This window comes from Labrus bergylta, chromosome 18 (assembly GCF_963930695.1).
Source record: "Labrus bergylta chromosome 18, fLabBer1.1, whole genome shotgun sequence".
Lineage (NCBI taxonomy): Eukaryota > Metazoa > Chordata > Actinopteri > Labriformes > Labridae > Labrus > Labrus bergylta.
In genome coordinates, this window is record NC_089212.1 from 9,285,076 (window position 1) to 9,297,125 (window position 12,050).

At 40.5% G+C, this 12,050-nt stretch overlaps 1 protein-coding gene across 1 annotated transcript; it reads left to right on the forward strand.

Annotated features, from left to right (window-relative positions):
- The first annotated feature begins 187 nt into the window (after positions 1 to 187).
- psma3 (proteasome 20S subunit alpha 3) lies at positions 188 to 11,288 on the forward strand. Its single transcript, XM_020653736.3, has 11 exons — positions 188 to 300; positions 1,284 to 1,366; positions 1,516 to 1,639; positions 3,525 to 3,626; positions 3,843 to 3,916; positions 4,324 to 4,396; positions 4,800 to 4,865; positions 5,326 to 5,372; positions 7,915 to 7,982; positions 9,625 to 9,689; positions 11,087 to 11,288. The coding sequence occupies exons 1-11, from the start codon at positions 280 to 282 to the stop codon at positions 11,129 to 11,131; spliced, it is 768 nt and encodes a 255-aa protein (XP_020509392.1). The 5' UTR covers positions 188 to 279; the 3' UTR covers positions 11,132 to 11,288.
- The last annotated feature ends 762 nt before the right edge of the window (positions 11,289 to 12,050 follow it).

Here is a 12,050-nt window from a genome sequence, read left to right on the forward strand (position 1 = left end):
AACAAATATTCTAATTTAAATCAAAGATGTATCAAGTGTTTGGTGATTTGAAACAATCCTTCACATCTCTAAATAATCAAAGTAATTTAGCTCTTGCTTTCATCCATACTTTCATCACATCAAACATCACTGTAAGTCTGTTTATGAGAAACAAATCGTCACTGATTCTTTTATTTTGAAGGCAGCAGCCGGAAGCGCGTGTAATGAATGACAGTGTAATTTGACGCATGCGCAGCAGTGTTGTGATAACCGTCGTCCGGCTACACAGACAGAGTTAAAATGAGCTCAATCGGGACCGGGGTAAGTGTTTCTTTGCTTTTTTAAACCGAAGCTGCTCTTTAACTGTCATCGTACCCTTTTTTGTGTCAAAGTTTAATGCCTTTAATATCAAAATAATCATCATTTATTCACAATATCTCCTAATTCCATAGAACTTGTAGCCCGCATGCTAGCTCGTTAGCCTGCTGAGTCACATCGAGGCCTGCTAACAGAAGCTAAACTGAAACAGAAAGTATTCAGCCTACACTTTAAATTATATTTAACTAAAAGTTCAGTTTACTGAGAAACATGTTAAACTAATTCAATTTATATTAATTGATGTTTATGTTTCTTTACATAATCAGTCAATGTGGAAATATAACTGTAATTGAGGTGTTAACAACGGAACATGCCGAAGCCCCTTCAGAAAAAGACTGATTTAAGATGTTCTGCGTGTCAGCCTAAGTCCAGACTCTGAACACAAACATTAAACATATTTAATTAAATACTGATTAGTCTTAATTCTTTCGGGGTTTCTTTAGATCCAACAAGTATATTTAAGTCAGATAAAATAGCAGATACAGGTGGAACACCAGCAGCAACAATCATGAGTATGACATGAATTTACTAAAATTACACATTAAAACAAGTTTATAGTCAGTTTGAGACACTTTAAATCACCTGTAAAGTTCATTATAATATTTAAGTCTTTAAATTTATTTATCTTAAACTCTCACAGAGCTGCACATGAACCAGGTTAACTCAGTCTTAAAATTATTGTAGCTTTTGATGATTAATTAATGGAAAGTAGTTCATGATTTCTGTCCGAGTTTTCATGAAGAGAACTTTAAAATTAACAAAACGGAACACGGCAGCCTTTCATGGTTTTTATTGTTCTTTTTAAAGCAGATACAAACAACAAATATGAATAGTAATTATTATTCGTTCGGTTAGAAATGTCCTTCAGTGACTCAGCAGTTCACAACACCATATAAAAACTAAACGTGTGTGTGTGTGTGTTGCAGTATGACCTGTCAGCCTCCACCTTCTCTCCAGATGGCCGAGTGTTTCAGGTGGAGTACGCCATGAAGGCGGTGGAGAACAGCAGGTCAGCATGTTTATACTTTATACCATACATTTTTAATCACATATAAGGATGAATATAAAACTACACATGGAGTAGACGGCGGAGGACAGGTGTCCCTACCTGTGGAGAAAAACCCCACCAAAACTGTGTGTGTTTGTGTGTGTGTTCAGCACGGCCATAGCGATCCGCTGTAAGGATGGTGTTGTGTTCGGGGTGGAGAAACTTGTGCTTTCCAAACTGTACGAGGAGGGCTCCAACAAACGCATCTTCAACATTGACAGACACGTCGGCATGGTAACCACACAAACACACATTATCATTGTTTTTGTACCGAAACGTTGCCAAAGTAGTCTTTCAGTTCTGAGAGAGTAAAGGGGTTGGTCTGTAATGTATGAGGTTATCTTCCTCTCATACACATCTGTCTGATGACACCGATGTAGATTTATTAAAGCTTCAGAATTTTTTGATACAATCGATCATTAAAATAACAGAGGTTGTATTGTTTAAAACATGCGGTATCAAGCTCTGAGTGTCAGGTCATAACCATGGTAACTGTGGTAGCTGCTGCCCAAACAGCAGGTTTAAAATACAGTATGCTATGACATCACTTCATGTCTTTAAATTAACTTTATTGACGTTTTAACATTTTGTCAAAGAAGAGGAGAGCATCGCATGATTTCACCTTCATGTGTGACTGACTGTGTTTACTTGGACTTCAGTATCCCGGTTCTGATCGAGTTTTATAAGTATCCTGTTTTTGTTCATATAAATGTCATGTCCTGATTTAATGTTTTGAGAAACAGGACTTTTCTACCTGGAGAAAACAGGACACTGCGGCATGTAGACGCCTTACTTTGGTTTCTGAGAGTCTCCCAACACATAAATTGGAACAAGTCAGGTCACGTTGGAAACATAACTGCGTGGACAAACTAAAGAAGTGGCTCCATGTAAACACACTCACTGGCTGCGTTTACATGGACACAAATAATAGGAATAAAAGGCTGATCAGAATAAAAATGCTTCATGTAAACATGTCAGTCAAAATAAATTTTCATTCTAAGAGAGGGGTGGTTTATGCCGATCGTTGTTCGGATCAAGATCCATGTACAGCTCGATCTGATCGTGTCTGCATGACTGGAATAAAATGATCTTTACTGCGCATGTCTGCCCCACATGAAGTGACGTCTTTCCATATACCTCTCCATCAGAGTGCATAACGTCATGAATGATTGCCGTGTCATTCAAAAGTTTTGTCTCCACTCTTGATCGGCGAGCTCTACCCTCTCCGACCAGTCTCGTTGGGATTATATTTGTGTTTTAAGTATCCTATAAATGTATTTTATTAATCTCTTTTCATAGGTACGATTTCATACGACCCTATTAAAACATATTACATCGTGGTAAAAATGAGTCCCTATTGGAGTGATATTTAGCACCTTTTTCCAGCGAGCTACATCTTTGATATCAACAGATTCATTGTAAACTGTCAATTCATATGATATTAATGTTGTCACGCTAGCATTAAAACTGACTTACTGACCTCTGCCTAAAAAACTATATTTTTAACATGAGGTGAGACAAATTATAATGTTAGAAGAATAAAAGTGAACTCATAACTGAGAAGAACTATTACAGTCTCTTTTTAAAGTCATGCCGACAAGTGTGGCAGAATCTAATTCTGATTTATTGTATGTTTACAGTTTATCGTTAATGTCAGTATAATATTGAATTCAATAATCTAACCAATAAGATCACTTTTAGACAGTAAAAGCCTTTAGAACATTAATAAGCAAGGTCCTGGCAGACTCTTCCGATGCTATGCTTGCGACAGTGTTGATTGTTTACAAACACAGGCTGAAATGTCAGCTTCTTCTTCTGATGTTTCCGGCAGATAAGAAAGGTGGGACCAGTCTGCGCATGTCAGAATGGTTTTATTCTGATTTAATGCCAATGCATGAACACGCACGGCATAATCTGATCATTTATTTAGCGTCCATGTAAACGGTGAAATCGGAATGATTTCAATCAGATTGAAGAAATTGTGCACATGTAAACGTAGCCAGTGTGTCTATGATCAGAACAGAGTGTATCAAAGAGCTGTTTGTACTGCAGAGTCTCACTCTGTGGTATTTAAGAAACATTTTTTATTTGTACTTTCTCTCTCTCTCTCTCTCTCTAGGCCGTAGCGGGTCTGTTAGCTGATGCTCGCTCGCTCGCTGATGTTGCCAGAGAAGAGGCGTCCAGCTTCAGATCAAACTATGGACACGACATCCCCCTGAAGGTTTGTCTTTATGGGTTTTGTTAGGACCCTGAATGACATAATGCACTGTGAAAGAGGAGAGTGATGCTAAGTCAACAGTGCCCCCTGTTGTACTTTGTGTGATGCTAAGCTAACAGTGTCCCCTGTTGTTGTAGTTTGTGTGATGCTAAGCTAACAGTGTCCCCTGTTGTTGTAGTTTGTGTGATGCTAAGCTAACAGTGTCCCCTGTTTTTGCAGCACCTGTCAGAAAGAGTGGCGATGTACGTCCACGCCTACACACTCTACAGCGCCGTGCGGCCGTTTGGCTGCAGGTGAGTCTGAAACATGTTTGTTTGTGACATCAGCTGACAGATACAGATACACACTGAGGGAGGAGGTCAGGGACTGTTTCAATCAGTCAATCAATTTTTATTTTGTATAGCATCAACTCATCATGAGTGTTATCTCGAGACACTTTACCAAAAGCAGGTAAAAGACCTTACTTAATGATATATTACTCTCTCTATATATATATATATATATATATATATATATATATTGTTTATGTTTGAAGAGATGAGTCGTCGGATCAGGGAGGAAGAGGAGGGCTTGATTATACTCTTCCTCCTTATTATAAACAGACTGCAGAGGAGAAGTGTTGATGATGCAGTGTTCAGTCTTTCGCTCTGTTCATGATGATGGTGATGATGATGGTGATGGTTTTGTTTTTTGTCCATAGTTTCATCCTGGGCTCCTATGACAAAGACGACGGTCCTCAGCTCTACATGGTCGACCCGTCAGGCATTTCATACGTGAGTCACCACACACACATGTTTATACCCAGGGTGTTGTCATGGTGATGTGATACTACACAATTATGTCAGAGCAAAGGGGTGTTACATCACAGCAAGTTAAGAAATCCTGACTTATTCAGAGAAATATGGTTGATGTAAGTTTTGTTCGATCACTCCCAATAGCTCTGGAACGATGGTTACACCTAGCGTGTTTAGCATGTCAGGCTTCTTCAGTTGTCTGTCTAAGGTGTCAGTTTTCACACTGATGGTGTTTGTAAACTTTAGTTCAGACATGTTTCTCACAGTGACCGAGCAGGAAGATACAGCAGGTCTTGCATTATTAGTGTTTTTATTATTTCAATATTAGTGTTTCAAACTAAAGTAAAGTCATGAATGTGTGTGTGTGTGTGTGTGTTTTCAGGGTTACTGGGGCTGTTCCATTGGGAAAGCAAAACAAGCAGCAAAGACGGAAATCGAGAAGCTTCAGGTGAGTCTGAACCTTAACCAATCAAATTTAAACAACCTGCATCTTTATGATAAACAGTTTAAAAAGTTTGATATTCTTCCTGTGGCGGATTCAAACCTAGGCTGCCCGCTTTGAGGACTACATCCTCTGTACATAGGGTGTACACACAAAAAAGTGTCGCTGCCAGCCTGGTCTGCGTTGCCATGTATCCCAGCAAATCTTGCAATACACAATGAAAAAGGGGTAATGGCGTCAGATGGTGTCATGATGGCGGCTGCACTTGCTGTAGTAACAGTGCATGTCTGAGCATTTTACACTGGTGTGTTATTCATACAGGTATTTAGGAAGCTGCGCACTCTTTAGATGAATGAATAAGTATTTAAACTGTGTCTGATACAACAGATTTTACCGCACATGATGATGTAAGATGTGGAAATCAAACCCTGTGTGTGTTTATTTCCTCTGCTGTGCGTGTGCATAGATGAAGGAGATGACGTGCAGGGAGCTGGTCAAAGAGGTCGCCAAAATGTGAGTAAACAACAACACTGTAACCTTTATTAACACTGAACACATATCTGGATGATAAAGCCACCTTTATATCACAGTGTGATGAATTAGTGTTGAGACTGATTATGAACGTTTCTCTCTCTGGACAAATGAAACGGCAGCCTGCAGGTTTGAGCTCAAAGCTGACGGTCAGGGCCAGGCTGTACGGACCTGAAATCAGATCTCAGTATGACTTAGCTGAATGCTGGTACTGTTTGGATCTCTAGAAATGTATGAAACTCAGATGGAATCCATCAAATGGTCTGCCTGACCGCCCTCTCTATCTCAGTGTCTGAATTTATTCTTCAAATGTTAATCAGTCTCTGATTGGTCATGACATGAACGTTAGCAGCAGCTCCGCCTGACATCCTGTCTGTGTCAGCGAGCGTCTCTCATGCATCTCCTTATTGACGAGTAGTGAAGCTCTCCGTAACATGTGAGTGACTTCTTTAGTTTGTGTGAGGGAACATTTGAACAAATGACTGAACTTGACATCAGTCCAGATGTTTGTGGTCGAGATACCGCCTCACTCTGCTGCTGAATGTTGACACTCTCAGTCACGACTTCACACATCAGAGCAGCATCGTGTCGTCAGGATACAGGAACTTTAAACTCGCATTGAGCTCTCTCTGTCTCTGTTTCTCTCGCTCTCGCTCTCGCACGCTCTCTCTCGCTCTCTCTCGCTCTCTCTCGCTCTCTCTCGCTTTCAATTCAATTCAAAGGGCTTTATTGGAAAACATACTTTAACATTGCTAATGCTTAAGTCAAAATAAAACAAAAAATTACGTACAATTAAAGAACACCAAAGATTAAATATTTAACTAACAGAGCTGTGCAGGTTTATGTTTTGTTTTTTTAAATATAAGAAGAATGAAAATAAATAAATAATAATTTCATTTATCTTTTTAAAATATATACAGATTATTTCAGATTACTTACAGAAATACAAAATATACATATGATTTGAAGAGATTATCTTTTTAAAGACTAAAGGTGTATGTACAGCTCTGTGGTGTGTGTATGTACAGTTATTTACAGATGGAATGTATGTTTTGTTCACGGGGGTTTGGAGCTGTTGGACGCTCTCTTCTGGTCGCAGCAGTTCACATAATGTGCTGCAATGTTTGCACACTGTTGTACCTCAGCCAGCAGGTACACTAGTTTGTGCTCGTCGTCCAATAAGTGAAATCCTTTGTGTGTGTTTGTGATGAGTGGGAAGAATGTGTCTCTGATGTCCTGATACAGAGGACAAGGTGGTTAAAAAGTGGAGCTCTGTCTCCACCTCATGCTGGGTGCAGTGGGTGCAGACTCTGTCCTCTTTGGGGAGCCAGGTCTGTCGATGGCGTCCTCTCTCGATGGCGAGGCCGTGTTCACTGAGTCTGTACGTGGTCAAAGATTTCCTCAGCTTTGGATCAGTCACAGTGCTCAGATATTCTGCCACTGTGTTATCTCTATTTAGGGTCAGATAACATTCTAATTTACTTTGTTTTTTGGTTGATTCTGTCCAATGTGTTAAATAGTTTTCTTTTTGTTTTTTAATACTTTGGTTAATTCTGATTGGGTTTCTGTCTGAGGGCTCTGCTTGGGAGTACAGTCCCAGAACCAGGTGTCTGAGGGGGCAGCTCTCTGAAGACTCTCTGGAGGTCAGGGCTTTGTAATGGAGCGTGTCAGGGTCACTTTCTTTTAAATGGTTATAAAATTTAAAAGCTCTCTTTTGAATTTTGATGATTAAAGGGTATCATCCTAATTCTGCTCTGCGTGCATTATTTGGGGTTTTCCGTTGGACACGGATGATGGATTTGCAGAATTCTGCATGCAGAGTCTCAATTTGGTGTTTGTCCCATTTAGAAAAATCTTAGTGTGCAAGAGGACCCCAGATCTCACAACCATACAGAAAAATGGGTTCTATAAAGGAGTCCAGAAGCCAGACTCCAATCCTCTATCTCTCTCTCCCTCTCTCTGTGTCTCTGTCTCCCTCTCTCGCTCTCTCTCCCATCATATAAAAACAGACAGAGAGCAGACTTGTGACATAAAGTAGAGATGATAAAGACTGTTAAGTAATGATACTGCTCTGATTGGACATCATGTCTTCACCTCAGTCTGTAGAGAGTCACATGATCAGCCTCAGGACTGAACTCCAGTTAGTGCTCGATGTAAAGATGTGTGCTGGATTGAGTTGTTCAGTTCCAGTCTCTCTGTGGTGTAACACTGATGTGAGAACAGGATGTGTTTGAAGACAGTGAATAGTGTTTAAGGTAACTCTGTGTATTCACAGTGTTAATGTAGCTGTAAAGGAAGTGGATCATAGGAAGAGTTTCATAATAAACTCCTGAAGTAACTTTGACACAGTCTTTAAACTCTGACATACTTCTTAATTTATACTTCTACTGATGTCTCACTGTCTCACCTGTCTTTCTTTTTACTCTTTTTACTGTCTGTCCTCTGTATGTCCTTTTTCTGTTTGTCTGTGTCTGTTCTGTCTTTCCTCTGTCTGATTAACTCTCCGTCTCTTCTCTTTCTTCAGAATCTACATCGTTCATGATGAGGTGAAGGACAAAGCCTTCGAGTTGGAGCTCAGCTGGGTCGGAGAGGGTGAGCTGTGTGTCTTGTTTACCTGTCTGTGTGTCTGTGTGATGTTGGGCAAGCTAACCACTAGGCATTCATGGTGCCAGAGGTTTCTTTTTTTTTTTAAGATTTATTTTTGGGCTTTTGTGCCCCTTTTTTTTAATGCAGAGACAGGACAGTGGATAGAGTCGGAAACCAGGGAGAGAGAGTGGGGAATGACATGCGGAAGGGGCCACGGGTGGAAGCGAACCTGGGCCTCCCGCTCGAGACGATAGCCTTCATACATGGAGCGCGCCCTAACCATTGCGCCACCAGTGCGCCCCAGAGTCAGAGTTTTTTGATCATGTAATACATATTTATTCTTAAGGAGGAAGTGTGAAACTAGTTCAAGTGATTAATGAACAAACTGACTAGATCATTCAAACAAATGAAAGCTGACATACTGTGTTCACTCTGGCACTAAACTCCTGAATGTTTTCATGCTGAGCGCGATGTGTGAACACAAACAGCTGAATGTTTGAGTTTCTCCTCCAGCCTCCTCGTATTTATTCTGCAGAAAGTCAGAGTGAGCTGATGTGAGAACGCAGCAGGATATAATCAGGAGAATTCACCTGGAGCGAGTGGGAGGGGGTGGTTACGTTTATTCCCTGTGATCGCTGCATGACCATAGACTGTCTGCACGCCACCTCTACCATCTCTGTGCTCTAATGAACCTGCTGCTGCATGTTTCCTGTTCTCCAGTATGTTCTTCTCCACTCTTTAGTTCAGATTGTGATTCTGTTCAACTACACGTAGCATTGATAGAAAGACAGATATTATCATTATAGTGTTGTGTAGACGACTCTGATTCTTCGTACGCTACTTCCAGGTTGTTTTTTTTACTTCACATCTTGTCACAGGAGTGAATGACATCACTTCACAGCTGATTCAAAGACAAAACTCTTACCATAAGTCCAGAATCTGTTTCCATGGTGATGGTTAGGGTTAAGGAGAGGCAGCTTTTCTTTAGATCAGGGTTCTCCAAAGGGTTGCTCGCGGGCAGGTTTTTAGTAGCTTGCCTATAGGTTGACCGACTGTGTTAAAAATAAAAATCTGACAACGGTAAATGCACCTCTTCCCACTATTCATATATTTGGCCCATTAAAAACAAATAGGAAGTACTAATTTTTTCTTGGACATTGATGTGAATTTAAGATTATTGATAAGCATTGGCTTATTGCAATTTCACACATGTACAAACAGTAGCTTCATTTAGCTGAGCTATGTAAATAAATGCAAGCGATTTGATGCAAGTAGCCTTTGGCCACTTTAATTTTTTGAAAGTAGCTCTCAGATGAAAAAAGGTTGGAGACCCCTGCTTTAGATCAACAGACATGTTTTTCTCTAATCTGGCCACAGATCACTCTCTCTGATCGGCACAGTCAGCGAGCTTTCACTCAGCCTACTGAACTCCTGTGATGTCACTTCCTCTTTGCGGTCTGACCAATCACAGAGCTGAACTCACATAAACAAGCACACAGAATGGTTATTGTAAGGATTAGAGCTGGGTCTCTCCTGAACAGGTAAACGTAGCACTATGTTTAATCCAGGTCTGTCACCTCTTCATGATGAAGCTCTTGTTGTCATGGTAACACCTAAATGTCTCCTCCTGTCCATCTCCTCTCCTCAGTCACGAATGGACGACATGTGCTGGTACCCAAAGACGTCCGAGAGGAAGCTGAGAAATATGCCAAGGTGAGACACACTATTGTAAACTTTCATGCAAGTACACATCTAATGATATTGATACCTGTTTGTTACCACGGCAAAAACAAATAGAAGTCCTAGAGATCCAGCATTGTGTGATTTGTTATGTTAATTGTTTAAAACAGCAGACAGACTGCATGCTGTCTGAAGCGTACAAAAACATTGGCATGGTGTAGAAGGTGTGCAGTAGAGGTGGGCGATATGGAAAAAAATATTATATCACTATTTCTTTTCTGGCAAGATCATGATTTTATCAAAAAAAATTCCATATTGATCTAAAGACTAATTTGCAAGTTACTGACCAGTTCAACCAAACTTATTTCCCTATATAATGTTTTTAGATGCACAAAAACTGAGCTGACAAGTTTAATCTATTTGAAAAACATGTTTGTAGGAGGTTGTGAGGTCTCCCACCCAGAACATTTTTAGCATCAGAAACGTCTTTCCCTCGATTTGATCAATATTTATGCACAATTTAAAGGTTTTCTGCATCACTTTGAAATTATGAATTAATGTGTCCTCTTTTTATGTTCATCAGGAACATTTTCACGCAGTGATGCATTCATTTAAAAACATGTAGACTTTGAGTTCTTGTGTTTCTGTTCTATTTTAGCCCTGCAGAGTTCCTACAGCTGACTAACTTTAGTTTTGTTTATATATAATACAGAATGTGTTCATTCTGTGACACATGATCAAAGTAAGTTTTACTGACAGAAGAGTTTAATTCATAGAGGGGCCGGGACATCGTTGATTGACAGACAGACAGTCACCATGGTTACTCACTCTTACCGGCCTGCTGCACACAACTTGTAACGTTGTTTAGCCTAATCCCTATAAGTTCGGTTATCACAACGTTTTCAAACACGTGGTATCAAAAAGTGTTTTAACCTTTTTTTATTGACCTAACAGCGTGAAACGTGAGCGAGCCTCAGTGAGAAAATCATCTTCATTCAACTGTTTCCTATTTGAGCGTCCTATCAGCCTGCCAGAGAAGCAGAGCGTTTTTACGTCAACACGCTGTTTCTATTTTCATTTCTGTGGTCATGTTCACGGACGAGGAACACGGGCGCTCTACGAGGCACTGACTCTCTCCTCCCTCAGCAGAGCTTGTTGTACAAAGTGGAGATAGTAGTGCATTCATAATATCCACATCATGATTGAGATGTTGACCTGTGTCAACACCTGAAAAAAACGTTATTCCCCTCGCAGCGAGCCGTTTATTGACGAGCCTCTTGGTGTTGTGATTTGAGTCAACAGCGAGCATCATGGATGCAGTGTTCACAGCAATCGAGCAATGCGCCATATCAGACGCTAGCGTTCTGAGAACACGGTGTAACTAACACACCCAGCTTCAGTCAGCTGACGGCAATGTTTGTGTGTTTCAGGATTCTCTGGAGGAGGAGGATGACTCGGATGAAGACAACATGTAAATTCAGCACTGGACCCCCCCCCCCCCCCCCCCACATACACACACACCCACTCTTCATCTAAAACCTTTTTTATGTTTTATAGTTCATGCACATTCTTGTGCTTGTTTTTCTTTTGGTTTGATGGATTTCAGCTTTGAGAATAAAAACTTAAAGAACAGTTTGTGTGTGTGTGTTTTTCCTTCTGATGGTCAGCTGATTGTTACCTGTAAATAAACATGAGTCTGTGAAACACTGGTAGACAAAATAACAAGTACATGAGAAGGTGAAAAGACATGGATATTAGATTATGAGCTTTATTTATACAACAATCAAACGTTATTTACTTTGATGAAGTGTTAAGATCAGCTCAATATGAATATGATGAGCTGTAAACTTGAACAGAGCAGCAGCCATCTCTGCATGTGTTTAGAAATAACCTCCACAGAGGAACATGACATATATGGCTCTGCCGTCACTCTCTTCCTGTTACGTAAGAGCTCTGTTGTTCCCGCCCACCTCGTCTCTTTACAAACGGCGCCACAAACACCGAGCGTCTTCAGCTAACCCTTCCGTTAGTCTCGGTGATGCTTTTTAACGGTGTGTTTACCGCCTGACCTCCGCCCTCAGGTCTCAGATCGGCTCCTTCACTGACCGTCTGAGTCTTTAAAAACTTCAGTGGAGCGTTTTGTTGTGGTGCCTGCTTCAACACAAGCTCCGATACGTGACGTCTCACGTATAGAAGCGGGCACCACGGAACCTAATTTAGAAACATGTCTACTCAGTGTTTACAGCGGTCTTAGTCGAGTTATTTATGTGATGGAAAAAAAATAGGATCATTAAGCTGCGTCAGGATATCATCATTAACCTTCGGCATACCTGTCATTTATAAAGGAGAGCTTTTAATAACACAAATTAAACTTTAGTTCTGTGTTTGACCTCT